The sequence below is a fragment of the Neovison vison genome, chromosome 3 (assembly GCF_020171115.1).
Source record: "Neovison vison isolate M4711 chromosome 3, ASM_NN_V1, whole genome shotgun sequence".
NCBI classification, from domain to species: Eukaryota; Metazoa; Chordata; class Mammalia; order Carnivora; family Mustelidae; genus Neogale; species Neogale vison.
The window spans coordinates 11,457,335-11,484,452 of record NC_058093.1 but is presented as its reverse complement, the minus strand read 5'-3'; the positions used below and the strand labels follow the sequence as shown (position 1 = coordinate 11,484,452).

Sequence of the window (27,118 nt, the reverse complement as noted above, 5' to 3'; positions counted from 1 at the left end):
TCTCTTAGAGATTCAATTCTTTAAGCTCTTTTTTTTTTTCAAGATAGTAAATGCACAGTTAAATCTTAAGTGTCATAAAAGCGGACTGAGACCTTGATTTCAATCAGGAGGTCAAGGACCCACACCTGAAGAGGCTGCCAGACACTCTGTGCACTTGCTGTTCAAGGAGATGGAGCCAGTCATTGCTGTTGAGAAGTGTGTGTGTGCATGTGTGTGTGTGTCAGTAGGAGGAGAAAAGGGAAGGTTAAGGTATGTGTGAAGTAAACACAAGCTGCCGTAAAACAGTTCAAGTGGTGTTGATTCATCAACCAAGGGAGTGGGAGGAAAAACAAAGAATTCGTGGCAGGTATAATGGTGTACAGAAAATAAACACCCAGAGAAGTATATTTTATTAACTTTCGACCCTCAGGGAAAAGGCAGTGTCGGACCTATCCAGGCACATTTCATCTGAAAGAAGCTTTGTGCTATGAATAGATGTCACCGTGGGAGTTCCCATCGAGTAGAATCCACTTCTCATGGGAAAGGAATGATTTTGTTTGTAACATTTCTGTTTGTGTCCATCCATTTTCAAAATGAGAAAGACAAGGAATGAGTTTCAGATCTGGGAATGAGTAATAGCAAAAGCAGCATTCTACCTTAGGGCTCTTCCTGCGAACCTGGCAGTTGGAGTGTCGTGTCCTTCCTTGCCCCCCTACCTCCCCCGTTTCCACCCCCAAATTACCAATTTACATGTAGCCTGGCTGATACAACGTATAGAAGAAAATCTCATGCTAACTTACTAATGTCCCAAACTAAATGCAGCTACATTGTTAAATATGTTTCCTATTATCTGCTAATGTCTGTTTTAATAAAACAGTGGGAACTAAATGGTTGCTTCTTAATCAAAACCATGATTTCCTAACATAAGCTATGTGATTCTGTTACAAATTGCCACATATAGATCTCCTAGGTCAAAATTTTTTTCTCTTCTCATAGAAATAAATAAACAGTAAAATAATTATATACTCGGAAAGATCAAAGTAAATATGACTAAAACCTGGCAAAAATAAAAGTCTACAGTAGGATTAAAAAAAGGGATCAGATTGCAAATTCTATAGTTAATGCTTAAATAAATATGAGAAAAATGAACAATCAATAATTTGATATCATTAAAAACAGATGTAAAAACGATATACAAATGGAATTGTCTGAATTTGGAAGTAAACATTTTAATGCGCATTTTTTGAATTTGTTGTTATTACAGCTAAACTATTTACACTTATTCTTTAAAATGTCCTAAGTTAGTTTGGCTTAGCATGTTAACTTTATTTTCCCCAGTGATCACAGCAGAGTACATTGTGTTTACCTTTTTTCTTTAATTTCAAAGACAATCATGGTTGACACAGACATATTTGAGTTATCGTTAGTGTTAACTCAGGATGGATGGGGAGAGACGGTTGGCATCCTCTGCTTTTAACATCCAGAACTATGAACCTGCTTCCCAGGAATTTTTGGTGGGTAGATAGGGTAGTAGGTTGGTTTAGATGGTATTTTGTATTGCTGTTCATCTCATACTGTAATTGCTTCTTGCCTCGATTTTACCATGTAGAGCTCATAAGCTCCTAAGTATGAGGAAAAGAAAATCTACATTCTGTGTAAAAGCAGAGGGGAAAAAAGACCAGTATTAACAGTTGTTTAATGTTTAGGAGTTTCAGTGTTGGACCCAAGGATAACCCACAGGGACCTGGAAACGTTCATGCTGCTACTAAATGATTTTCAAAAATTCTTGGGATTATGTTGAATTTACCCCATCAGTTTTTCTTTCATAAGTTCTGCACACTTTAATGAAACACTTATTTTTTTAACCTCTTTTCTATTAATTATGTAGATATGAAGTTGCCTCATCATTTTTATGAAACTAAGTGGCAATTATATATGAAGTACCATTGGAAATGATACTCTCTGGCAATCTGCTTCTGCAGGGCATCTTCTAAGAATAAAAAAGTGCCTTAACAAAGAAGGACTCATATATTTTAAATGTCTCCTAATTAAAAATTAATAAGTTAAAATAATGTCATATCTAAAATGTTTTTCATCTGACACCAAAAGCAAAATGAAGTGTCATCTTTGGTCAGGTCAGTCTCAACTATTTCATTGTCACAAGAATTAAGGGGTCAAAAAAAAAAAAAAAGAATTAAGGGGTCATTGCAAGTTCACACAAATACTTGTGAATATTGTAAAATTATTTGTGTCATAAAATAACACCACTACAATGAACGGACCTAACCAAACCCCCTATTTTGGCCAGAAAGCAAAATTATCCTCATCACTTTTCTTTTCTCAATCATTGCTCAAGAACCCCCTGATTGTTAGTTGTCTTAATTTTATTTATTTGGACTTATTTTGCAAAATATTAAAGAGCTGGAAGAAATGAGGATTTGTAAAAAACCAGTGTTACTTTTCCAAGCCTGGTTTATTCTAGTAATCAGTATTTTATCTGACCCTGTCTGATCTAGTCTTGCAAGATCAAACGTCCAGGCCAGCAAGCAGACAGTAAACAAAGCCCGTGAAGGGTTTCAGTAAACACAAAGATTAGATGTTGAATGAAAATTAAACTCCTTGAACTAGTCCTCTGTACTAAAGTGGTTAAGTGGGTTGTGATTAAAAGAAATAAGTAATTATGATCATTATAGCTGAAATGATATAATGTTACCACATTTAAAGCACCTCTTGTACCCCAAAATGATTGTGTCATTTACAAAGTGGTGCCTCCGAGTTGAATAGAAGAATCCATGTCCCCTGACCTGGTTCTACCAGGCAGTCCCCGCTTAGCCACGGCGGTATCGGTGGTCACGACAATGTCTTTAATCAACGGCCGGGACTTCTCCCTCTGCTGTTGTTTAGCTCTGATGAGGTAGAAGCAACTTACTTCTGTCTACCTAATTTTTCTGAGTCATGAGAGAGATTTTCTTTCAGCTTTGGATGGAAATAAAGGTGTGCGGCAAGGAATTTGGTCCCTCTGCCTGTACCGTATCTTGCCTGAAGTAAGGCCAACGTCAAGTCCTTGGCTTCTGCAGAAACTCTTGAACTTAGACAAATTTTACACAAATATTTGTGGAAATAGAAACATCTCTCCCAGCCGCTTTTCATCTTATTGGAAGAGCCTTGTGCTTTTTTTTACTGTGAGAGTCACTGGTGTTCATTTGTCACTCACGTTAGCCTGTTTGGCCCCCCGATTAGAAACATGTTGGTAGTGTCGGAAGTGGAAGAATGGCGTGTGGGGAAATGCCAGGGACCCGAGCTAAGGGCCGGTTCCTTGCTTGGATCTCACGAAGCTCGTTCTGGCTGTCCTGGCAGCTGCTTCTTTGGCCTGAACTTTGTTTGTTCATTAATGGGCATAAATGTTAAAATGTGAAGCATTCATTTGTCAACAATATGATTTGTAGGTGAAAAGAAAGGAACTTGCTATCTCCTTATATTTATACTATTTATGATGCCATTTTGAAAGGATGGAAAGGGGAAAATGATGTTTTTTTCCTTACTCATCTGTCCATCCATTATCTATCATAGATAATTACTATTTGAAAGAAGTTTAAGACAGAGCTCTTGGTTTCAAAAAGCCAGCATCTGTAAAATTAGTTTGAGCATCAACTTTATATACCTGGCAGGATTCTAAGTAGGGAACGTTGCATAGTCCCTCCTTGCGAGATAATTAGTCACAGTTACAGAACTCATTTTAATTAAATGTTTAGTGAGTGCTTCTACTACAGGCCATTTTCATGGCTAAAAGCAGTGAGAAACATCCAGAAGCACGTAAGATGTGGTTCCAGCCTCTAGTTGGGTTGCTGTCAACCTAGCAGGGGAGGCAGCCCTCCATCTGGCGAATGTAGAGCAGTAGTATAAACTTGTGTTATAGTAGCACAGAGAATGGTCCGTAAGTTTTACCTAACAAGTGTTAGATCGGAGAGGAGGGTAATTTGAAAAGCAGCCCATGAGTTACACCTTAAGGACAGTAGAGTTCTGCAAGGAGAGAAGGAGAAGGAAGAACACTTCAGGCAGTTGCCAAGTTCATCGGTATAGATGCAGAGGTGCAAAAGAGCAGGAGTGTCTAGAAAATATCGGTGGCTGTTCACTCTGTCTAGAATGACAGTACATGTATCGCAGCACTATCCTGTGATGCCCGGGATGGCTAACATTTTAATTGGTGAAACCGAAAAGCTAGGTGTGGGGTTGATAGCATCAAACATTGGTAGAGGAGGGGCGCCTGGGTGGCTCAGTGGGTTAAGCCACTGCCTTCGGCTCAGGTCATGATCTCAGGGTCCTGGGATCGAGCCCCACATCGGGCTCTCTGCTCAGCAGGGAGCCTGCTTCCTCCTCTCTCTCTGCCTGCCTCTCTGCCTGCTTGTGATCTCTCTCTGTCAAATAAATAAATAAAATCTTAAAAAAAAATGGTAAAGGAGCTGAGATTTTTGGGGGGCATCTGACTGGGGGTAATATGGGTGTTCTAATGATGAAAGAATAAGGTTGGGACCTTACCTTGGGGAACTCTGAAAGCGGTTGAGGTATATTGAGAATCGGTGAAAGTTTTTCAGCAAGGGAGTGATACCATGTAAACGGTGATATAAAAAAGAAATTTCTTTAGCAGTCCTCTGTGTGTGGGGGTGAGTGTGTATGGCAGGGAGGAGGCAGGTGGCAGGGATAAGGGCAGCAGGTGCACCTAGGAGGAAGTCGGCAAAATAGAATCTATTGCGGCCGTCTGTGCAAGTAAAGATAGGAAAGGGAGGCCTTGGCTTTTGATGGCAGCAGTGAGAAAGAGAAATGGCCAGTGCCAGATACGTGTGGGAGAGAGAAAAACAAATCAAAGTAGAATTCAAGGTTTTGAGCTTACGTGGCTCTTCATGGTTTTGACAGAGATAGGACAATATAAATTGATCCATTGCTTATAACTTTTTGAGAGTTGGGGAACTAGGTAGAGATATCCACTGGGCCATTCAAGATGTGGAATTAGCTGACCATTGGACAGGACTAGAGAATGAATTTTGGAGTCAGTGTATTTGACATGATAGTTAAAATCCCACCCAAAGAGCATTCGCTAAAAAAAGCAGATGAGCACAGGAAGAGATTGGAAGCTTTGAGAAGAAAAGGGCCATGGGTTGAGAAGATATGGTTAGGAAGAAAGTGAGATTTCATGGAAGCCAGGCAAGATGGGTTACTGCTGGAGAAATGTTATCAAGGGTGCCAAGAGAGGAGCAGGGGAAGAGGTATTTGGAGGTTCTTAGCTTTGGCAAAAAGGGGACCATGATTACATTGGAGGGAGCTGTTTCTTCATAGTGTGACAACAAAGGGAGCATATATGCTTCTAAGAAGGGAAGGTGGCATGGAAATGAGGAGAGAAGACACTGGCTTAGTCAGGAAAGGATATAAAGCAACTAACTGCAGCATTAGGATTAAGTTTAACACATACTCCCTGCCCTGTCCCCCGTATTCAAGAGAGAGACAGTGGAGCCGGTGGAGGCAAAGGCTCGGGAGAGGGAGACGGGTGACAAGCAGGAGCTCACAAACAAGGAAAGGATGGGATCTGAGGCACAGAAGATGCTTGGCCTTTAAGGGAAAGAGAATTAGCCACGTTGTCTTTAGAACCTAAAGGAAAGAAGATGGACGAGGAGACAGGTTTTGAAGATGGAGGGAAGGGTAAAGAATGGGGCATCTGACACTGCAGGGGGCTGTTGTGATTATCTGGCAGTAAGAGAGAATGGTTGGGATGGGGTTTGGTGAGGAGAATGCCTGAAACAGATTCTGGACCAACCGTATTTGGGTAACAGTGGGAGCATAGGGAACTGAAGGAGGTGACACAGTTAGGGGTTTATGGAGGTTCAGGTCTCTTTAGTTCTTAGCTTTTTCTTACAGTGTGCTTTAGAATTCTCAGAGCTTCAGGTTTCCATTTGTCCTGCCCAGATGAAGAACCTACAGAGTTGTGAAATGAGTTTTTAGGTAGACCAGGAAATGTCCAGCTTGTTAAAAATCTAGTATGATTGTGGTGACATCATCTTATTTTGGGAAAATCAGTGGGTTAGAGTCAGAGAATTCTCTAGCTTTATGATCAATTAAATAAAAATTATTTATTTTTTCTTCGATGATTTACAGTTAAAAGCTGCAAAGCACTTAAATTCACAGGGTGCTCAAAGCTAAGTACAAATGCTATGTAAGAAGCTATAAGATGAACATGAGAATTGCCTGTGCTCGACATGGTTGAACTCGTCATTCACCTGACTGGTGATAGGCCTTCATTTCACCTTTTGCAGGAATTTGAGATGATCTGATTTAGGAATCCTGAATTCCTAAGGAAGTAGATGAATCTGGACTCATATAGAATTTAAGTCAGGCGATGAGTTCTAACGTCAGGCCTTTCAAGCTGTCACCTTTCTAAGTTCCATGTTCTATAGTAACCTTGACTCTTTTTTTTTTTAAAGATTTTATTTATTTATTTGACAGAGACAGATCACAAGTAGACAGAGAGGCAGGCAGAGAGACAGAGAGGGAAGCAGGCTCCCTGCAGAGCAGAGAGCCCAATGCGGGACTCGATCCCAGGACCCTGAGATCATGACCTGAGCCGAAGGCAGAGGCTTAATCTGCTGAGCCACCCAGGTGCCCGACTCATTTTTTTTTTTTTAAAGATTTATTTATTTGAGAGAGAGAGAGAGAGAATTTGTGCATGCAGGGGTGGGGGAGGGAGAGGGAAGAGCTAGAGGGAGAATCTAAACCAGACTTCCCCTGAGTGCAGAATCTGACCCTGGGCTCCATCCCACAACCCTGAGCTGAAACCAAGAGCCAGACGTTTAAAGGACTGAGCCACCGTGGCACCCCTTGATTTAGTTTTGAATAATCCCACTACTAGACTGCAGGGTTTTTCAAAGAACATCTTAGGGACACATCCATTTTGTGCTCTCCCCAGATTCCTATGAACATAGGACTTTGAACATTGTAAGGACTTATTTTAGTAAATAGTAATCGAATCGAATTGAATATATGAACTTATTTGAACACATATGCATTTAAGACAGTTTTATTTGTACACATATGATATTATGACTAATCTTATTTGCTATCCGCTATCTCAGTTGAGAGAAAAAAGACAATCTTTGCCTGTTTAACTCATATTACAAATATCCTTAGCAAATTAGTAACGGGTTAAAATCATTCTTTTTTTCTATTGGTTATTATTGAGCTAAAGATTTAGCAATAGTCAGTTCCACTGAAAAGGACAGTAACACCTTTGTTAAGTAAAAATTAGGGACCATATATGTAGCCTACAAAAAGCATCCCTTTGAGGTTTTTCCAGCTAGTTTATTGAATATTTTCCTTGAAATAATGGCCTGAAATATTTAAGTCCTGTAAAAAGCAAAGAGAAAGGCCAATGGAAAAGAGTGAATTATGGGTTTATTTTTTCTTTGATTAACTTTTCTTTAATTGGTTGAATTAAAGAATTAATACACACAGAATGCCAACTGGCAAAGGTAGAATGCTCCTAAACAATAATATTAAGTTTCTGAAATGCTGTTTTTTTTCTCTTGTGCTGAACTCACCTCTGAAATTACAGTTTCAGATTAAAATAAAGAATAAAAACAAAGATATTATTAGATGTAATTAGCTTTAACCTATACAGAAAGCTCCAGGAATACTTGAAATGGTCAATGTTATCAAACCAAAAGGGACAGTGGTGTTCAGATGGGGAGGGCTGAGATTACAATAAGGGTGAAAGTGAATAACACTCACTTTTTCCATGGAACATAATAGGTCCTCTGAGCTTTTTCTGCCAAAGCACAGAGGTGTCCAGCTTCAAGTGCTTTATGGTAGATGTATATGTTTTTGTGGATCTTATATGATGGAAAAAGGAAGTTGATAATAAGGGGAAAATACACCTAAGAAAACCAGTCGTATGGTATTATCACAGGGCTGGCTGGTACACTTTGCTTATGGGGCTGGAAGCATTTTCCTTCCAAGCCTTGTTTTATTAGGAGTTAACAAGTTGGCTCTGAATATCTTGCTCTAGGCAGAGACTTTGCAAGCAAGTTCTCAACCCAGAGACAGATTCTCTTTAACAAATTTAGAGAAAAACAAATCTTTAACTTTCGTAGTCCTAAAAGACTTAGCTTTTTGTTTTTTTCCTTTTGCCCTTCAGCCCTTTCAGACTCCTAATATTTTTCTTTAATTATATTTAGTGAGCTCTTCTGGTTATAGTTTTTTTTTTTTCTTTTTAATGGTGTGGGGTTTATATTTGATATATACGGAATATTAGCTTTAGCTCTCAAATCCTGTTAACAGAAAATGGATTTTGTACCTCAGTTTGTACAGATTGACTTTGTACTTCAGTTATCGACCAGGACAGAATAAATCAGAAATCTTTTCAGTGATGGGGCGTATTCAGAATCAGCATGTAGGATGCTGTTAGGGTTTGTCAGAGAAGTTAGTGTTATGATACCTTTGAAAAAGAATTTTACTCAGTGGAAGACTTTGGGTGGACACTCTGGTTGTTTAGTGATAGTATGTAAACCGGTTCAGGGAGGAGAGTCAAAGTAAATATCAGGTTGAAGCATATGAAATTGCCATTTTTTTTTTTTAAAGATTTTATTTATTTATTTGACAGAGAGAGATCACAAGTAGGCAGAGAGGCAGGCAGAGAGAGAGAGAGAGAGAGGAAGAGGAAGCAGGCTCCCTGCTGAGCAGAGAGCCCGATGCGGGACTCGATCCCAGGACCCATTTTTGTTGCTTAAAATTATGTATTGCCAATTTCATGTGGTTCAGTCATACCGGAATTTATGGTTATTGCCTTCTTACGTGAGTGTACGTACCCCTTTTTATTTCTTATTATTTACATGTTTCAAAGAAACACTTCATATTGACAGTTTATAAAGAGTATCTGCCAGAGCTCTCCGTCGTGTGATTCGTGTCTTTTCATCAGTCAGGGGGTAGTTCGTGCTGATGACACGCACTTTGGAACAAAGCTTTTTTGGCTGCAAGAAAAATAAAAGACGGGCACCTGGGGGCTCAGTTGTTGGGTGTCTGCCTTTGGCTCAGGTCATGATCTCGGGGTCCCAGAATCGAGCCCTGCATTAGGCTGCCGGGTCAGCAGGGAGCCTGCTTCTCCCTCTCCCAACCCCCGCCTGTGTTCCCTCTCTCTGTGTGTCAAATAAATGAATAAATAAAATTAAAAAAAAAAAGAAGAATGGGGGAGAATCATGAAAATAAATATAATGAGTGTGAATTTATATTATACATGACTAGAATAACTGCTAATAATGAACAGAATTGGGGTGTAAGGAACTATGTTTTATCATCAAATAGAAATGCATTTTAAATTATAGGCAGGTGATGAGAGACTATGGACTCTGAAAAACAATCTGAGGGTTTTGAAGGGGCGGGGGGTGGGAGGTTGGGGGTACCAGGTGGTGGGTATTAGAGAGGACACGGATTGCATGGAGCACTGGGTGTGGTGCAAAAACAATGAATACTGTTACACTGAAAAGAAATTAAAAAAATATATATATATAGGCAGGTGTTACAAGCCCATCTATGTGTAGCAAAGAGTTAAAACGTCTGAAGCAAATCAGAGTGGAGTATTTGAAACTAATAGTACCCACTACTGTATCTCCAGGGGCTAGCATCATTTCTGGCACATAATAGTTGATTAATAAATACTTGTTATAGGAATTAAAATAACAAACGTGGATAATCCTGTTTTAGTGATTCGCTAATTCCATTGTTGAGGAATCAGTGATTTAATCTCTTTGTAAAACTGACTAGCTTTTTCAATGGGTCACATCAGAAAGGTTTACAAGCATACGGGGAAGGCATCAGGTTGTACCTTCGCCATTCATAGAGCCCATCCCTCCTCATGTCACCGATGGGCATACATGGCTCCTGGCTGCGTGCCCGGGCATCAAATAGAAGGCAGGACTTTTCTATAGCAAAGGAGATAAGTCCTGACTCAAATCCTAAAATTAATAATAACCACATGCACCCAGTTGGGCCTTTTCGCATACGCAGTGGAACAAAAGTTTAAGGTCCTAAAGATGTAGGTTTGAGTGTGACTCTTCCTTGAATAGGTATGTGACATTCTTTTTTGTGAGCTTCACGGTCTTCAGGAAAGTGGTCATAATGATATCACTGTCATACTGTTGTGAGAGTTTAATGACAATGATATGTGTGGAGTTTAGCTCAGTGCCTCAACTGCTGTACTAACTGTAGGCTTTCATGTTCCTGGAAATGCCAGTGTGTTTTAGAAGAGGCATATGAGCAAGACAGGAGAATTTCTGCACTTAAAATGCACAATTTTCTCTAAGGAAAATTCATTAGGAAGTATTTGTGACATCTGTAGGCTCTGAGAAGTTAACTTTGAGTAACGCAGAGAAAGAGAAGAAAAAACCCGAGTTTTTACTGGTCCTGTGGTTTATCATGGTTATGAGGCCTTGTGCCAGGAGCCCTAATCATTTTGAATATTCCTAAATATTTATCTGCATTTGGACAGCTGTTTGACCTTGAACAAATCATCTGACCTCTCTGGTATTAGATGGGATCGTTGTCTTTAAAGTTGGACTCCAAGTTTTTGGACCTAAGGGTTGGGGAGCAAGGAATTTGGGGTGGAGGTATGAAGGTCCAAGGCACTTATATACTCAGGAGTATCTTTTGTCTCTACTCCAAGGTTTGGGTTTCAATTTGAAATTATCAATTTGATTGGCAACTTTTCTACCAAGAGTGCCAGAGGCAAACCCGTGTCATGCCCTTGTAATATCACTTCCAGAGTACTTTTTGAGTTGAAGGAGCCGCAGAGAAATTCTGCCATCCTCCTTCCCCTCCCCTTCCCCCCCCCCCCCCCCCCCCCCCCCCCGCTTCTGTTCTTCTACCATGGGTTTCCAGGAGATGTTCTAGGGAATACTGACTGTTATCTTATTAAGGAATCCATTAGCACTCATTCATGCTAATCCACTTACATTTGCATAAGCATCTTAATGGTTTTAGGAAAAATCCATAGGCCAGAAATTCCAGAAATTTCTCAGTGCAAAGCCTTTTACCCAGTTCATTTCTTTCCACCGCTTTCTAAGTATGGACAGACCCCCAGGGTTATTTCACAAAAGCAACTGTGTTAAGGTTTGCATTAAAACACGAGGTTCATGGTTCTGGAAATTTTATCAGTCTTTTAAGTAGTATTGTTAGATAACCCTGCAGGAGCGATCCTACATCTACAGTGAGTGTCACTACATAAACTACTGTTATTCTCGTTGCAATCGGGGAGTTTTGCAAAGAGAGATACCTTAGGAAAGTCTTAAATTCTTGCCGAAGAGTCAGGAAGCAGAAGCAGATATTCTGAGAGAGGGAGTTGTTTCTGAAAATCCTAGCAACAGTTACTATTAGGTAAGTCACCTGGAAGGTTGCATTAAAACCAATATACACATAATCCTCCCTGTTTTACAGGTAATTCCCAAATCACCCCGGAAGTTAGAACCCAGGCCCTAAACATCCCTTGTTTGTTCTTTCTATCCGTCATATGCTGTCTCACTGTGATTGTCAGGCATCTGATGTGTGCCCATCAGACACCTCTCCTTTTGCTTTTAAATTCTCAGCAAGTATATTTTGGGACATTTAGTCATTGGAGTATATTTTGAGTATTGAAATTTTAGTAGGTTTACTTTACATAGCATCTACAGCAAATAGACATAATAAAAAGAATGAAATCCAACTGAGAAAGGAACTGAACTAAAGAGGAAAAACTATGTTTTTGTTTTTTTTTAAAGTGTGGACATTTCGATGCCTACTCATTTCCTTGGGAAATAAAAATAAGACATTAAACATTTGCTTTAAAAAAAAAGTAGAAAATTTTCCTTCTTTCTTTTGGTTGATGTAAATGTAACATGTATATACTCACAGTGGATTTTATTCCTTAGGGGTTTTTTTTGTTTGTTTGTTTTGCTTTTATTCACATTAACTTTTGAAGCTTAAAGCAGTATTTGTGTAGCAGTTCTATAAATTTAATTTCAAGAGTTGTGAGATGTATCATTTTATATCCCATATAGCCTGCGTCCTGATTTGCAGGTCAGCATATGCACTATTAAGCCTGATCTGGAGAAACTGAATAGCAGTACCTCCCTGTGTATACCATGAGGTGTGCGATTCTATACTGATAATGAGTCTTTCTAAAGTATAGGATTTATTTTTAAAAGTGCTGTGATGTACCATGGCATAGTTACTTGAAAAAAAGAAAAGACTGCAGTTTCTTAGGTGACCTTTGAGAAACAGCAGACGTTTGTCAGAGTGTCTTAATCAGGAAGTTTTGAAATGGGAAGCCTAATCTGTTAATCATAATTATACAGATATTTTCTGAAATTTACAATAGTGCTCTGACAAAGATCTTTCACATAGATGCTCATCATCTAAACTTTGGTCATACAATTCTGAGATAATAATATTTTCCCTACGGCAAGACTGAGGGCCGGAGAACCTCCAGCTTGCTCAAGGAAGCCCCACAGCTAATAAGTTGTGGAATGCAGGTTTGGGTAGAGGTTCTAATACCGTGTCCAGTCAGTGCTTCTTTAGTATAATGTGACCATCAGCAAAAGCTGAAGACTTACCACATATGATTTTTAAAGATTTTATTTATTTATTTGACAGAGAGAGACACAGTGAGAGAGGGAACACAAGCAGGGGGAATAGGAGAGGGAGAAGCAGGCTTCCTGCCAAGCAGGGTGCCCGACGGGGGGCTCGATCCGAGGACCCTGGGATCATGACCTGAGCCGAAGGCAGATGCTTAACGACTCAGCCACCCGGGTGCCCCATCACATAATTTTTAAAAAATGGTTATACATGTATAATGTAGTGAATGTTATGTGAGATTAGAGAAAAGAACAGACAACAGACTTTGACAGTGAATAAGTAAGTGTCTGGTATAGTCTCAAAAGACAACAGCAGGAGGAGCACCTGGGTGGCTCCCTTGGTTACATGTCTGACTCTTGTTTTGGGCTCAGGTCATGACCTTGAGGTTGTGAGTTCCAGCCCCACATCAGGCTCCACACTCACTCAGCATGGAGCCGCTTGGTATTCTCTCTTTCCCTCTCCCTGCTTATCCTCTCTCTCTCTCTCTCTCTCTCTCAAATAAATAAAATCTTTTCTTTTTTTTAAGATTTTATTTATTTATTTGACAGACAGAGATCACAAGTAGGCAGAGAAGCAGGCAGAGAGAGGGGAAGGGAAGCAGGCTCCCCACTGAGCGAAGAGCCCGATGCGGGGCTCGATCCCAGGACCCTGGGATCACAACCTGAGCTGAAGGCAGAAGCTTTAACCCACTGAGCCACCCAGACGCCCCTCAAATAAATAAATTCTGAAAAAAAAAAAGAGACAACAATATAAAGACAAGATAGAATAGTGATTCACAAAATTTAGTGTACATAAAAATTACCTGGTAGCTATCTGGTAGAATTCCAAAAGCCAATAATACACAGATGACAGAGATGTTGATGCACAAACTTTAGTGTACATAAGAATCATTGGAATCTTAGTGTACATAAGAAGTCTAAGATTCTGATTTGGAGCCCATGAATTTGTATTTCTAACCATCTTCCAGGTGATATGGATTTTGATGGTTCAAGGACTGTACTTCTGAATAGTACCTGAAATGTACAATGTACACGAAATATAAGTATATATCAGGGACTTGTGATAATTAAGATAAATACTTGACTTCCTGGGTATACTGTAAAATTGCTTACATAAAATGAGATTCTTGCACCAAATATCTTTTTTTTTTTTTGGGGGGGGTTCTTACAATTAGACTATTCACTTTTATTTCCATATTTTTTACACCTAGGCCCAAATATCTTTTAATTATAATGCAGATTATTTCCTGGGGAGGAGTGTGACTTTCTAGTCTATGAACCACCAGCCCTAACCAGCAACGATGGCCACTAAATAGCTAATGGTCATAGTCTGCTTTTGGTTAGAACATCAGCTCTGTGAACTTGGGAAGGCTCTAGAAGCTCCTGCAATTCTAATGCAGGGCTCTCCTACTTTGGAGTTAAATAGAATCCCAGAACCACTCAGAGAGCAGTTAGATAATGGTTTCCCATTTCCTGAAGTTTTCACTCATTCCCAGAAAGCTCAGAGGAATCTGTCAGGTATCCTGGAACTCCGAGTTTCTCAGAAACCTGAGCAGACTCCAGATCTGACCTGCTCACCTGCAAGGCCCCTAGTCTGAGATCCTTTCCCAGGGGTTAGAAGAGCTACAGAAGGCCTCTCAGCCAGGAGGCAGAGAAATGTTTCAGCCCATTTCAGCCCCTCTTGCCTTGACATTTCCTCAAGCCACATCCCATCTGGGATTCAGACTTGAAGCTGGAGGCATCATTCCTTCCCAGGCACTTCCCCACAAATCCCCTTCAGGACTTCAGCAACAGTAGAATCAAATTCAGTGTGAATTAAATTGCAGCTCTGATTCAAAGCCCTGGAAGTAGTTGTGTTTTTTATGTCTCTTTAATAAGTAAACGTCTTGGCTTTACTGAGATCAATTTTGGTTGTGACTGTGGACATTGCTTTCATCATCAGAATGGGACTACAGTTTATCCTTCCCTTTTTTTCCAGGATTTTTTTTTCACAGCCAAATATTGCAGAGATAAAATGGACCCTTAGAGCCAAGGTGTTGTCTTTGGACTTGGTTTAGTTTAAGATAGACTTGTTATGTTTTCCATTAGAGGGACAAAGCAAAGCACAAAATCAGGCACTGCTGTTAGGTCTGCGTTTCAGCTATTGTGATTATTTTCAAATACATTTAAAAAGAAAGAAAGAGAGGCAGAGGGGGAAGGAGGAAGGAAAGAAAGAGGGAAGGAAGGGAAAAAAGAAAAATAATGAACATACAATCTCAATTTTCAGTTGGAGTCTGGTACATTAGATGACATGTTCCTCTGACCTTTTCTTAAAGCATTTGTCTTTGACCTGCTGTGACTTTAGAGGCTAAAATAGTGTTCTGGTATTTTTTGTGAGAGTGGTAGCAGAAAAAAAATGAAGATTTTCAAGTTTGGCAAAATCTGTACAAATTGTTACTGAAACCATATACTGCTCTGGTCCGTGGAGGTGGCAGCATGTTGGTCAGCATTTGATTGTTAAGCATTCTTAAAAGTCAATGAGGGACAGTTCTTAAAAGGACAATGAGGGGCGCCTGGGTGGCTCAGTGGTTTAAGCCTCTGCCTTTGGCCCAGGTCATGATCTCAGGGTCCTGGGATTGAGACCCGCATTGGGCTCTCTGCTCAGCAGGGAGCCTGCTTCCTCCTCTCTCTCTGCCTGCCTCTCTGCCTACTTGTGATCTCTGTCTGTCAAATAAATAAATAAAATCTTAAAAAAAAAAAGTCAGGATGATGACTTTTTTTTTTTTAAATCTTTCTTCATTATTAGGAAGTAAAAAAACTTGGCTTTTAGGTAGAGAGACACTGAAAAATAGTGACAAATAGTGACAAAGTTTCTTCATTTGACCAAATTTTTTAGTCAGTCTTCTAAATTTTCTCCATGGCCCATCAGTGCACTTCCTTTTAAAGAACCCTGCTAGGTCAGTTTAACCTGAACCCCCTATATCTGATCACCCCTCAATATCTGGTCAGGTTCCCCATCTTCCACCCCCCCCCCCAGGTGATGTCTGATCGCTCTGGCCTGTCTTCATAAAGAACCCTGTTAGGTCAGTTTAGCCAGAACCGCCCTTATTCCTGATGTTTCCTCTTAGTGATTTTCTGTCTACTGACGCCCACCCTGCTCGTTGGCAGGGTGTTCCCTGTGTTGATGTGGTATTTGGGGTGGAGTCTGGTCTCTCTCCCCTGTCATAAAATCCCATTGTGTGGGTCGCTATGCTTATTGCGATGGTCCTGGATAAGGTCTAAGGTCTGTCTTACTGTCTTCAAAGAGTGTTGTTGAGTATCTTTTTTTTACAACTTCAGGGGTGTCTTTAGTCTTAGAGGTAGCCTACAGACTATATCTGGTTTTCAGATAGGCTTTGTTTGGCAATTGTTGTGCATTGCAAATGAAATTAATTGCCAATCCTTCAAAAATAGGCACTATCAGGTAGTAATCCAGATTTTCCATTTTTTTGAGAAAACATTTGAAGAAATGACAATATGAGAAAGACAAAAACTGGATAAGGCGAGGTAGCGACCACTTCCTTTAGACTGGCAGGATTTCTCTCACTCCCCTTGTATCTCTGCAGTTGGCTTCTCTGCCTTTTGTTCTCTACCTGGAGGTGTAGGCAGTTGCCTTTGCAATTGCTTCATTATGGTTTGCTAAGGAATTGGTACTTCATGGTGTCACTGCATGTCCTTAAGGAAACTTCCACAGTCCCTGTTTTTAAATATATTACTTTATAACTATCTGAGAACTCATATGAAAAAGGACATACTATGTACAATCTTAAAGGAAGATGAAGTGACATTATGCTGATTCTTACTGCACCAACTCATGTAGTTTTTTGGAGCTCTGACAACGCTTAATTGTGTGCATAATTATGACTGGATCTGTGCATAGTTTTCTTATTAATGATGTGATGTAGATCTGTTTCTTTTTTATATTTTTTAAAGGATTTTATTTGGGGGCACCTGGGTGGCTGAGTCGGTTAAACGCTTGCCTTTGGCTCAGGTCATGATCCCAGGGTCCTGGGATGGAGTCCCACAGTTGGGTTCCTGCTCAGCGGGGAGCCTGCTTCTCCCTCTCCCTCTGCCTCTCCCCCTGCTGTGCTCTCTCTCTCCCCCTCTCTCTTTCTCTGTCAAATAAATAAATAAAGTCTTTTAAAAAAAAGATTTTATTTGTTTATTAGATAGAGAGAGACATAAGCATCTGGGAGGGCAGAGGGACAAGCAGACACCCCGCTGAGCAGGGATACTGACCGGGTATGGGGGGCAGGGGTAGTTGATCCCAGGACCCTGATCATGACCTGAACCAAAGTCAGATGTTTAACTGACAGAGCCCCCCAGGTACCCTTATTTAGATATATTTCAAGAAAGTGTAATTAAACCACCAAAGAATGTAAATACCGAAATTTTGGGAAGTTAGCTTTTGATCAAAGCGTGCATGCTGTAAATGTATGGTTCTATTTTTTTTTTTTTAAGTAGATAAAGAAAGGGATAAACTTTTACTTCTTAAGTACTTGAAAACATAATTTAATATTTGAATTTGCCTTTATTTTGGCTGATTTAAAAAGGAATTAAGCAAAAGTGAAACAAGTGTCTAGTAGATGCCAAGTACTTCTGTCTGTAAAGTACAACTTTACTCCGGACACAGTGCATGGCTTGTCTCCTTCTTTCGTAAGGGAATCACAGTAGTAAATCCTTCGTATGGAAACTGCGTTACATCACCTTTTGAAGCCTCTCAACCATTTGCTTGGTTTCGTTTTAAGATTGTATACCTTAAAGTTTAATTAATACAATGACTGAGAAATGTTTGCATTTAGAGGATAAGATTAAAATAATTTGTTCTCCTTGAACCTTGTGGAAGAAAGGTGAATACTACTAAACAAATTACATTGATGGGATTAAATTACAAATTGGGCCTTTAAACAAGTCTAAGATAAACTTTACTTATTTGGGGGGTTCATAGGAAAGTTAATCATTCATTTTGTTTTGTTTTTTTAAGCAAAGTAGGAATAAATATCGTGTATGTCTGAATCTAAGGTGATCCCAAGACACTAACACTTATTTTCCCAGTCAGAAGTTTTAAATATGTAAAATCCAAAAACATTTGGGTAAAATGATCAGATATTTATCAACATTTTAATTAACAATTAATTGATGTCTTCATATGTATTTTAAAGTCATATAGTACATAAAATATTAATTAGAAATACTATTTTTTTCTGCTTTTAAAGTTCATTGACTGATTTTATTCAAATTCTTCACTGGTGTCTGTCATTACAAAACCCCATGTTTGGAGTCATTTACCCAGTTTTCTAGGACACGCCATTTCTTCTCAAGTTGTTTTTGAGACTTTGAACTTTTGATACAAATATGATTCTGCCATTGTAAACATTATGCCAAGCTATGGGATCATTTGCACAATAGTGGGACAGCTATTCTTAAAATTTATCCTATATAGGTGACTACTTTTGATCTCTTGTTCTTTAATCTTAATAGGCTTTTACATGATTATATCCAGCATTTGCAATTGTAAGAAATAATTACTAAATCTGTTTGAAATTATTGCTCAAAAAAGCAGATTTTGTTGGGGCACCTGGGTGGTTCAGTTGGTTATGGGTCAGATTCTTGATTTCAGCTCAGGTCATGATCTCAGGGTCGTGAGAGGGAGCCCAGCGTCCAGCATCAGGGTCTGTGCTCAGCTCAGTCTGCTTAAGAATCCTTTCCTTCTCCCTCTGCTCCTCCCCACTCCCACTTTCTCTCTCTCTCTCTCAAATAAATAAATATTTTTAAAAATACCAGAGTTTGTTAAATTTCATCTGTAAGGGTTTAAAACTAGTAATGATGAAGGTTATTTCAGCCTAGTACATTTTCTCCAAGCCAACCTTTGTTTTACCTAATAATGTGATACTGAGATTTAGATAAAAATATGATTATGAGGGGCACCTGAGTGGCTCAGTCAGTTAAGCATCTGCCTTCGGCTTGGGTCCTGATCCCAGGGTCCTGGGCTCGAGCCCCGCATCAGCTCCATGCTTGGCAGGGAGTCGGCTTCTCCCTCTGCCCCTCACTGGCAGCAAGTTGTGCATGCTTGTTCTCTCTCTCTGAAATTAATAAACAAAATCTTAAAAGAAAATGAAATTTGACTGTGAGGTGATTTGCTCTTCTTTGGGAAATATTCTTGGGAGTGGAAAAAAATGTGCCTCATTTTTGAACATATGAGATACTCACTTTCTTTTCTTCTGCTTTTCCAGGTTATTCCTTAAATCTTTACTAGTAAAGTACAATAAAATGTAATAAGGAAGATATCCTGGGGGAGATATCCTGAGGGGGAGATCTTATTTAATGGAAAGTCAAGGCAATGTTATTAATATTATGAGATTTTTTTTCTTATCCTAGTGCATATCACTATTATTAACATACCTATTTCTTAAAGAAATATTCCTATAACAAAGATAACAAGTGAGTAGATAAAAGGATATACTACACGGTACACATTTTCTATGAATGTTCCCATAGTTGTATAATACTTACTATGTGAGATTTTATTAGGAGGTGGCAGTTAATTTGGCAGGAGATGTTGTCCTTGTCATTTCCTGATAACCATGAACTACACCATTAACCACAAACTGCAGAAGATGAGAACAGCTGGTGTTTTTATAACAGAGGGTGATGAGGGAGATGAGAGATCTTGGGACTATGAGAGGATTAGAATTTATCATGCTTAATGGTTTCTGTCTTGGTTATTCAATATAATGCCCACTTTTAAGAATTTAAGAAAAATGAAGTAAATGTTATTATTTTCATATCACCTATGGAAAAAATCTAGTATGAAAACATTTTGCAGGGAGGGATAACTCACTTTTACCCTGGGGCTTCCAGCTTTGTATGAAAAAAGCTTATGTCATTAATATACCAAAAATAGGATAATTCAGTACTACGTATAGTAGCAATAAATTGGTATAGTACCAATGGAAATAATGATGAATTGTCATTTTTATCTCTTAACAGTTGAAAGAGTGGAACGAGAAAACCTTTCAGACTATTGTGTTCTGGGCCAGCGTCCAATGCATTTACCAAATATGAACCAGCTGGCATCCTTGGGGAAAACCAACGAACAGTCTCCTCATAGCCAAATCCACCACAGTACTCCAATCCGAAACCAAGTGCCCGCATTACAGCCCATCATGAGCCCTGGTCTTCTTTCTCCCCAGCTCAGTCCACAACTTGTTAGGCAACAAATAGCCATGGCCCATCTGATAAACCAACAGATTGCTGTTAGCCGGCTCCTGGCTCACCAGCATCCTCAAGCCATCAACCAGCAGTTCCTGAACCATCCGCCCATTCCCAGAGCAGTTAAGCCAGAGCCAACCAACTCTTCCGTAGAAGTGTCTCCAGATATCTACCAGCAAGTCAGAGATGAGCTGAAGAGGGCAAGTGTGTCCCAAGCTGTCTTTGCAAGAGTGGCATTCAACCGCACACAGGTATGATTAGCACTGAACATGGGAAGGGGTGGTTAAGAATAATACTGAGGACAGAATTGCGACATCTTTTTTATCCCTTTCAAAAAAGTGTTTATGGATCTCAGAGCACTCAGGATTAACTAATAATCCTTAGTTTGGGAAATACTGTCATCATTGATCCATATATGACCATAATTAACTAATTTCAGTAGGGTAATGAACATCTGTGAACCTGTGGCCCAACTCAGGACCCAGTGTTATCAGTGACTTGGGCCTATGCGCTCCTCTCTTCCATTATCCTCTTCATTGGCTTTTCCCCAGGTGCAACCCCCATCTTGAATTTTGTGGTTATCATTCACTTGTTTTTCAAAAATGAGTTTTAAACTAATTATGCGTATGCAATCTATTATTTGCCTCATTTTTTAACTTCATAAAAAGTATCATTAATGTCATAATTTCTGTAATTTAAAAAAAACCTTTCAGAATATATAAGTTAAAGTTAAGATATTGATAAAATGGTAATGGATAGTTTACTCATTTTTTGATGTTTTGGGAGTATTACATGTTAACGTAATACTAAAGGATTAAAAAAAAAAGATAAACAGTTTATTTATGTGTATCTTGTTTTATTGAGCCCCTCATCTCAGAGTTTCTGATTCCATAGTCCGGGGTGGTACCTGGAAACCTGCATTTGTATCCAAGTCCCAGATGATTCTGATACCACTGGCCTGGGAGTCATACTTTGAAAACCACTAATTTAGTCCTTATATGAATAACAAAAAAAATTAAAATGCTAATCTCAAGGAGCTAATGACCTGGTAATTTAAAAAAAAATGTATTTGGATAATGAAAGTAAAACGAGAAGTAATGTGAGTAGTGTAGGAGAAGAACTGTGCTTGTAGTGGGTTATAGCTCCATGAGGAGCTGGGGGCAGGGAATCCTTACAGGAGGATGAATATAGTATTTTTAAGAGGACAGGAGGTTGAAGTTTGTCACCCTCCTAATTGCAAGGCAAGAAGCTAAGCTTTGTGCAGATGCAGAGATGAAAAAGAGTGTGGGCCAACACATTTGTAAACACCTGACTTGAGTATTAAGTTGCTGGAAAGTTAGACCTTGAAGGATAAATGGAATTTAACAGGAAAAGATGGAAAAGAAGGGTATTTTAGGCTAAAGGAATTCACGAGAAAAGTGCCGAGTCAGGCACGTTTGGGAATAGTTGGTCGTCGACAGCAAAGCCAGATAATAAAACTTAAAAGGTGGAAACATCAAAAAATGTCTTAGGGCCATGCTAGGGGCTTCGAACTTTAACAGGGCACGGGAAACCACGGGAGGTCTTATGTAGGAATATGCTGTGATCCAGTAATCAGAATCGGATCTCATGATAGCAAGAGGGTAGCAGTACCATTTAGAAGGCAGCCCTGTGTCCAGCTGAAATGTGTAGAAGTTTTGAACTAGGCTGCTGGTGGTAAAAATAGAGTACAGACTTGTACAAATAAAGTTGACAGAAAGTATAACCACCATAATGCCAAGGTTTGAGCCTCGTGACTGAGAATAAATCTGTAACTACTTCAAGTATCGAGAACATTGAAAAAGATGGTTGGAGTAAGTTTTGAGTGATTAGGCTGATTTGACTCTGAAGTGCTGGCCGATTTCTTAAATGAAGGGATGTAGAAGTCATTGAAAATAAGAGTTCGGTGCTAAAAAGAGTTTTCAGGGCTGGAGAAAGAGATTAGAAATTCATTGACAGAGGCTGAGATTTAGAGAGTTGGGAGAGGGAGGAGAAAAAACCATCACCACTCCTTGCCCCGGCAAAGAGACAGAAGAAATGCTGGTAGAGACGGGAGCAGGTGTGGACGGAAGGTTAAGGAGGTAGTAGTGAGAGCACAGAGAACATGAGCAGAGTTTCCGGGAGACTTGTCCATGTGTGCAAGACTAAGACATCTGGGAGCAAGAAGCTTGAACCATGCCACGAAGCTTGCTGACTGGTTGGGAGAGATCTTTGGCAAACTGAGAGTATAATTTCATTAGAGTGGAGAAGGCAGGAGCCAGAACTTAGGAGTTAAGGAGTGACTAACCATTGACAATACAGAAGCAAGGGCTGCAAATTACTCTTTCCAGGAGCTGGCGTTGAAAAGGAGGCCAGAAGTGTGTTGACAGTTTGAATGTGATGGGGCTTCAATCCGAGATCGAAGGAATTACCCAGTAGTTTGGGATCTCGGCTTAAGTTAACAGGCATGAACTAGTGATGGAACCAAGCACTGTGGTTTGGTAAGAGACTCCAGGAATGTCGGAACCAGGGAACTGGGAGAAGGGAAGAAGCACAGTGGGGCTGTGTGAGGTTTGGTGCTGACAGATTAGGTATGGCAGGAGACCAAGAGGGGGAAATCTCTTGGTCCCTTGACTCTTAGCTAATTTATACATCCTATTATTGACAGACTCAGTTGACATCTTTAAAAAAACGCGTTTGGAGGTTCACAGAGGTCTGCACATGTTCCAGATAGCACGCTGTGACTTCTTTTTTGACTGAAAGCACTCAAGCAGCATTTGTGCGCGTCCACAGTTATCTGAACTCGTGTTATGAAAATCTCCGGTTCTTTTGAACAAGTCTGTTGCATGTTATTGCTAAATACACAGTGGAAGAGTGCATCTTTTAGTCTTTATTTTGCATTGTGTGTGTGTGTGTGTGTTCTTTCATCTATCATTCCTGTGCATGAATGGGCATTTCATAGCCAGCCAACATTTTATTGCCTGGTTATATATGCAGTTCCTTTGGCTAAGGATAAAACTGAAAGCATGGTTGGATTTTAGAATCAAATACAGTATACATTTTATCCACATAGCACGAAGCCTCAGAGAGGACTCACAGAGAGACTAGACAGAAGACAGACCATGCTGGTGTGGGGGCCTGCTCTGCCAAGGCCCTCGGATCTTGGAGGTCTGTCTTGTCCTGCACAGTCCTTTTTGTCTATTTTTATGGATTAATGATTTTTCTTTGGCAGTGCCATCGTTCAAGTGCCAAGTTATAAAAGGTCTAATTGAAGCATGGAACACATTTTATTATTTTCCTCCTGCCATTAAATTTGTAAGATGGCTACACCCAGAAAGGAACATTCACTTTCAATCAACATGAGTTTGAGTTCATGGGCCAGCCTTGAGGATATCAAATGGAAACTGCATAGGAATGTATGAGTATTTCCTTTTAAAATTCTGCTTTTAATTTGGGAAAGCTTTTCATCCCTCTGGGATCATAACCTGTTGTGTATAAAGCCCAACCTAATCAAGGTAGATGGTATTGACAGAATGACATAGTTTGAACTTAAGCTGGAGGTCAGCAGGCAGATTGTTTTTGCTACATATACTGTAGTCACTAACAGCAAGGTTGGACAGCTGGGTTTCACCAGCAGAATCATTAAATGGAAAATATGGTGTACTATGCTCCATGAAACCAACCATGGATTTTCCAAAAGTTAGGCTTTTTTGAGTGGAATCAGACATTGATGGGTGATATAATGATTTGCTAGCTATAATAAACACAAATTAACTTCATAGATAGAACATAAATGAACAGTTAATCTTTGGATAGAAAAGAATCTCAACATTTTTTTTTCCTCAAAGCAAACAGGATTAGAACCTCTTTTTTTAGATGGATACCCAAGGATCCGTCTTGTACTTACTTGCTTTACTGATAGGTCATATATCTTTAGTTCACTGAATATTTTCTTTCTTTTTTTTTTTTTAAGATTTTATTTATTTATTTGAGACAGAGAGAGAGCATATGAATACATGCATGAGCAGGAGGGGAGGGGCAGAGGCAGAGGAAGAAGCAGACTCCCCTCTTAATGGGGAAACTTATGAGGGGCTTGATTCTAGGACCTCAAGATCATGACCTGAGCTGAAGGCAGATGCTTAACCAACTGAGTCACCCAGGGCTCCCCCACTGAATATTTTCCAATAGTTTATGATCTCTATTACTCATTTATTACCAAATTTAAGAAGAAGTAACTCTATTGATCACCCTATAGTTCACATTTATTGTCTTGTGCTTAATGATTGGACTAGTAATAACCAGTAATTAGAGAGGGAAAGTGTATGTGTATAGAAAAAAATCACATGTATAACATTCATAAATGAAGCTAAAGCTAAAAAAAAATAGACATCAGGACACCTGGCTGTCTCAGTCGTTAAGCTTCTGCCTTTGGCTTAGGTCATGATCCCAGGGTCCTGGGATGGAGCCCCTCATCGGGCTCCCCACTCTGCGGCAAGCCTGCTTCTCCTTCTTCTCCCTCTCCCCCTGCTTGTGTTCCCTCTTTCACTGTGTCTCTCTCTGTCAAATAAAAGAATAAAATCTTAAACAAATAAAAAATAAAGCAATAAAGCATCAGCCTAGTTTGTCATGTTTGAAACTTCCCGATGAAGAGCTCAAATTCATAATAAACAGCATTTGAAAATGCCACTTTTCCAAAGAGAAACTATTAATGACTGTTTCTATCTGATCCTTTGCCCCTGGGAGTATATCATCTGGTGATAGAAAATAGCACAGCTGAGGGAGTAGCGCTCTATTTCCAAGAGCTGGCTTTAATACATTTTTATGTTAATCAGTGTGTCCTGAGATCCCGCGGCGCTAGGATAGCACGTCTTCGGCTTGGGCTCGAGATGAGGGAGTTCTAGATGCAGGGTATAGCAGAGCTTCATTGACTGTGCCGACCAGATGCTAGAAGCCTGTTCTTGTCATTATGACCTTACGTAAAATATATTCTGAGCACCATCCCTTTCTTCTTTATTAGTCTTTTGGAGGAAGAGGTTAACCCCACTTTTTGGGTCTCTGAGGATTTTATGACAAATGAGACACAAGATGTGTTCTGACCTGGTCATCAATTTTCAGGCAGTCCTGTGGTCTCTTTCTAAGCATTTCTGTTACGTGTGGTCACAGAGTGAGGTGGTGTGGTCAGTACACCTGAGGAGGCTGAGGCAGATGACACGCCTGCTCTATTTTTGGCGTTCTAATTCCTACCTTCTGTCCCCGTACTTTTACTCCTAGAAGCTAGCAACTGCTAGTCAGCTTTTCATTCAAAGGACTTTCCTCAGGCTACTGGATTTAGCTTTCCTCACACTGGCAGACAGCTGGAAATACTTGCCCAGTGTCTGACAGGTGCAGGAGGATGAACGTCCAGCTGCCCTGCCTGGGGACAGGCAGCAGTAGGGACAGCCCGGAAGTGTGGCTTCTCTTCCAGAGCTGTCTGTGGAGAGGCTGAGGCGGGACTGCCTGGTCTTCCTCCTTCCGTGCCCCTCCCATGCCCTCATCCGTTTCCCTCAGAAACACTTCCTTAATAAATCACTTGCACAGGAATCTACCTCAGGATGTGCTTCTTTTCCCAGATTATGGATCAGGGCCATTGCGAGGCTAAATCGGCTTTGGGGCCTATCGTGGGGTAGTAGGTTGAATGAAACTGATCTTCAATATTATGCCTCCTACTTTCCAAATCTAAAGTAAGACGTCACTATGGGAATAGTATAGATGTTTTACTGTCCTACTTTCTCTTGAAAATATTGTCACTATTATTATTTTAAACATAATTCAGTGGACTCATACTGATATTGTCTAGATTTACTTACAGATAGTGAATGTGAGGGAGAAAAAAAGAGAGAAAGAGAGAATGAGACTGAAACAGACACTGGATTTGAAGCCCTGTGAGGTCTTCCAAACTTAAACTAAAACTACCCTTACTGAGTCTGAGTGCTGAATTACATGATGCATGTGAGTTTCTGAGTAGCTTTGCTCCCTTGCCCTTCCTATCTCCAATGCTCTGTCAGTGATGCAAATGGTGTTTGTAGGACTAATAATTTCAAGAAATAATAGGACCCGTGCTCTATCTAGTTTCTTTTTTCTTTTTCTCTTTCTCCCTCCCTCTCTCCTTCCTTCCTTTTTTTTTTTAAAGATTTTTACCTTCCTTTCTTTTGTGATTCGTTTTCTCTTGCTTATTTCCTTAATTTATTTAGAGTTGGCCTACTCTCACTTACTAGGCTTATGGACATTAAATAAGTTGCTTGCCTATTCACTGTGTTTCCATTTGTGCTTTTTGACAGTTTGATTATGAATACTAACTTTGAATGTTGTTTTGCCCTGTGGCATTTTATGGACTTAAAAAAAAAAAAGTAATCAGAGGCTTGTGACACTATGAAAAGGTTTATGACCGTATTTTAAAAGACTTACTATTAGCAAAGAATGGTTGTGGGATGCCCACTGACCTATAACAAGGATGGTTTCATAAAATATGTACACTGACTCTTCCTTAATAGATTAACTATTCTCTAATTTATTTAAAAATCCAATGACCTACATATTCACATGCTCAGAAATCCCCCATTTACTAACATAGTTTCTCCTCCGAGACCTTCCATCTGAGTAAATCTGTTAAATGAAGTAGAGGAAGCTTTGATCCAAACGAGGCTAAATCCATTGGAACGGATGCCCTGCCCCACATGAATGGGAGCATTAGAATGTCAGAAAAGGGAAATTAGGTGTGACACGTCCCATCTCTGTGTTACTGTCCCCTTTCCTTGACAGTAGAGGTCAGGAAATCCCCTTACACAAGGAATCAGCAGTAAGAACTTCCTACAGTTTGAAAATCGGAGTTTTGCCACGTTCATTATTCATAGCGTAGAGTTATTTTTCTTTTTCCTCTAGCAGATTACATCATAACTCAGAAAGTTCAGGTCCATTTTCAGGTCAGGTCCATTTCTCAGGTAGTTCTCCTGAGCCAATTCTTAGAAACATGGTTTCAGCAGAAGCACAGATGTGTTTCACACAATGTGCTATTCTGTAACTGTAGGCCCCTAATTTGGTATCTTGCTCCTTCTTCATTTTGATGCAAAAGTCCCCAAGTTACAGTTTGCAAGCTTTTGTTGCCAGACACCTTGCTTGAGATAATTCCTCATCGTGGTCTTATCTCATAGAGAAAAGGATTTTAAAAATCCTTTGGGAAATCATTTGGTTGACCTGTCCTTATGGGACTATTTTTTATTTTTTATGAGACT

The 27,118-nt window shown here is 39.8% G+C and overlaps 1 protein-coding gene across 3 annotated transcripts in view; it reads left to right on the top strand.

The window, feature by feature from the left end:
• Nucleotides 1-27,118, top strand: part of SATB2 (SATB homeobox 2) — a 186,202-nt gene that overhangs the window by 95,094 nt on the left and 63,990 nt on the right. For all 3 annotated transcript variants that reach the window (XM_044241236.1, XM_044241237.1, XM_044241235.1), the window contains one exon: nt 19,632-20,104. In XM_044241236.1, coding sequence (XP_044097171.1) covers nt 19,632-20,104 — 473 coding nt within the window. The remainder of the gene's footprint in view (nt 1-19,631; nt 20,105-27,118) is intronic.